Source organism: Salpingoeca rosetta (genome assembly GCF_000188695.1).
Source record: "Salpingoeca rosetta unplaced genomic scaffold supercont1.37, whole genome shotgun sequence".
Taxonomy (NCBI): domain Eukaryota; class Choanoflagellata; order Craspedida; family Salpingoecidae; genus Salpingoeca; species Salpingoeca rosetta.
Window position 1 is genome coordinate 683,377 of NW_004754897.1, and position 3,083 is coordinate 686,459.

Here is a 3,083-nt window from a genome sequence, read left to right on the forward strand (position 1 = left end):
GCCCGCGGCACCAAGAAGCCACCAAGCCCACCGTCCGCGCCACACGGATTGCCCACTGAGCGATTGACCTCCAACCAAACCCCACAACCCTACGCCGCTCCTCAGGCTCCACACACACAGCCATGGCTGACCAGCGACTGACGCACGGCGTGTCCGTGGCAGCTGTGCGGCGGTTCCTGGATGACCTGAAGCGCGAGTTCCCCGACACGTACACTGAGATGACGACGGAGGATGCTTGCAAGCAACTGGTTGTGCCACGCACCCGCCAGGACAACTGCGCCTACGTCGAGCACCTGCGCAAGCAGTCGCCAGAACACGTGAACAAGGCCACCGTGTTTGTGTCGCACGCATGGCGGTACAAGATCGCAGACGTGCTCAACGTCTTGCTGGAGTTTGCAGAGGAGCAAGCAAGGAAGGGCGACGCCCAGCCAGTGTTTTTCTGGTTTGACCTCTTCATGAACAACCAAAACGCCAACGTCACGGCCAACCTTCCACCAGAGTGGTGCGTTTTGTGTGTGTGTGTGTGTGTGTGTGTGTGTGTGTGTGTGTGTGTGTGTGTGTGTGTGTGTGTGTGTGTGTGTGTGTGTGTGTGTGTGTGTGTGTGTGTGATACTTGCGCTCTTCAGCAACCATTGCCACCACGCACACAGACACACGCACACTGTTCCCTCACGAAACTGCAACCCCTTCCCCTTTCCTCCCTGTCTTCCTCTTCCCTCGATCCTTTCCTCTCCCCCTTTCCCTTTCTCAACACCCAGGTGGAGCACGACGTTCAAGCAGTCGATTGCCAACATTGGCCATGTGCTGCTGGTGCTCATGCCGTGGCGAGACCCCGTGCCACTGACGCGCGCGTGGTGTTTGTGGGAGATCTTCTGCGGCATCAGCAACGAGGGCACAGAGGTCACCATCCAACTACCCAACAGCGAAGAACAGGCACTCGAGAACGCCATTCGCGACAGCTACAAAGCCGTGACAGACACGCTGGTGCGCGTGCAGGCAGAGCGAGCCGACGCCTTCAACCCGCACGACAAACACATGATCTTCACGGCGATCGAGTCGTGGGCGGGTGGCTTCGGCGCAGTCAACCAGGCCGTGAAGGACCAGCTGCGCGCGTGGTGCTTGCAAAAGGCGGTGGGCGCCGTCGAAGCCATGCGAGCTCGAGGCGAGGACAGCACTGCCGCCTTCGCGGGGCTGTGCCTCAACGTTGGGTCGGTGCTGAACGACTTTGGCGAGCACGATCGCGCCGTTGCCTACTACGAGACAGCGCTGCCGATTTACCTCCGCACTGAGGGGGAGAAGGGGAGGAACGTGGCGGTGTCGTACAACAACCTCGGCAACGCGTACGCCGACAAGGGCGAGTACGACAGAGCCATCCAGCTGTACGAGAAGGCCCTCGCCATCACGGTTGAGGCGCTTGGGGAGAAGCACCCAAGAACAGCCAACACCTACAACAACCTCGGCATCGCCTACAGGAACAAGGGCGACTTCGACAGAGCGATTGAGCAGTACGAGAAGGCGCTCGCCATCAAGGGGGAGACGCTGGGCGAGAAGCACCCAAGCACAGCGAGCACCTTCAACAACCTCGGCAGCGCCTACTACAGCAAGGGCGACTACGACAGGGCGATTGCGTTTTATGAGAAGGCGCTCGCCATCTACGTGGAGACGTTGGGCGAGAAGCACCCGAGCACGGCAATGACGTACAACAACCTCGGCAGCGCCTACAACAACAAGGGCGAGTACGACAAGGCGATTGCGTTTTACGAGAAGGCCCTCGCTGCCTTCGTGGAGACTCTTGGCGAGAAGCACCCGAGCACGGCCATGTCGTACTTCAACATTGGCCTGCTGCACGACAAGCGCGGTGACAAGGAGCAGGCCTGCGCCTACATGCAGCGGGCCCTCGACGGTTACACAAGCACGGTCGGCCCAGACCACCCAGACACGCGCGACGCGGAGCGCGAACTGCGGCGCATTCGCGGCAACGACGAGCCCGTTGACGGCGGTGCACGCACTGGCGGCGCCCTGGGCGAGGAAGAGAACGAGCAGAAGCAGCAAGAAGGAAGCGGCGGTGACGACAACATGACCAGCCAGGACTGGGCTGTGCTTGTGCTTTGTTGTCCATGTCTTGTTGCTGCTTTGCCTTTCCTCTGCATCTACTCCTGCGTGAAGAGCGTGTGTCAGAAGTGAGGGTTTGCGTGTGTTGTCGTTCTTTCCTTCACATACATGCTTTCCCCTTGCTTTTACTTGTTTGACATTGCTTGTTTCACACTTTAGTCAACTCTTCATGCAATCCAACCGGCTGATAAGCAACGAGCATACAACCTTCCACACCACACGTCAACCAAACAGGTCGTGTTCCCCAACCCATCCACGCGGATACGTCCGCCTTGCCCATCAGCAGCTCCAGGTGCGGCCGGTGGAAAAGTGGCTCCGTCAGCACGTTGGACTGCAACAGTATCTGCAGGCGGCGGGTTCGGCCGTTCAGCGTGCACGACGCCCAGCAGCTTTGTCGGAGGGCTGGGTCGCCAGCCTGTACTCGTTGTCCATCCATGACCGTGCGGAACAGCAAGTCGTCGCTGCAGGCCCACGCCAATCGGCGATGCGCCCAACTCTCGTGCTGCACCTCCACCACCGTCTCCCTCCTCCGGGTTCAGGTCGCCCCTCCCCAGCGACAGGTCCCACCATACAAATGGGCTGCAGCGCCATCAGGAACGTGAAGAGGCGCGTCCCGGCAGCGTGCTTCCGCAACCCTGCACGTGCGGAGAAATGCCACGTCGGTCTTTCTGCGCACTGTGTCCGCAAACACGGCGGCAATCCCTGACAGCAGCTGCAGCTCCGTCTCGAACGGCGCCTGCAGCGTCTTCTCGTTGACGACCACGTGCGTGTCCTTGCCCACCTCGCGCGCGCGCGTGTACTCAGGCGAGAAGTTGGAGCACACCTCCCGCGTGTGGGGTGCACCCGTCCACCTGCGCAAACCACAATCGTGTTGAGGGTGTTGTTGTGCTGTAAACGTGCACTTGGGGTCCCCGGCTCCCTCCACACGTGCCTGCCGGGGTCGGCGAGCGACCTGAACCCATACGGCTGTGG

General features: G+C 60.6%; 2 protein-coding genes across 2 annotated transcripts in view; one reads left to right on the top strand and one right to left on the bottom strand.

Annotated features, from left to right (window-relative positions):
- Positions 1-122: 122 nt before the first annotated feature.
- Positions 123-2,183, top strand: PTSG_10934 (mbre TPR repeat protein; the record flags this gene model as incomplete). Its single annotated transcript, XM_004988264.1, has 2 exons — positions 123-502; positions 758-2,183. The coding sequence occupies 2 exons, from the start codon at positions 123-125 to the stop codon at positions 2,181-2,183; spliced, it is 1,806 nt and encodes a 601-aa protein (XP_004988321.1).
- A 463-nt stretch (positions 2,184-2,646) lies between these two features.
- Positions 2,647-3,083, bottom strand: part of PTSG_10935 (uncharacterized protein) — a gene marked incomplete at both ends in the record, with an annotated part of 3,179 nt that continues 2,742 nt past the window's right edge. The window contains one exon of the mRNA XM_004988265.1: positions 2,647-2,962. Coding sequence (XP_004988322.1) covers positions 2,647-2,962 — 316 coding nt within the window. The remainder of the gene's footprint in view (positions 2,963-3,083) is intronic.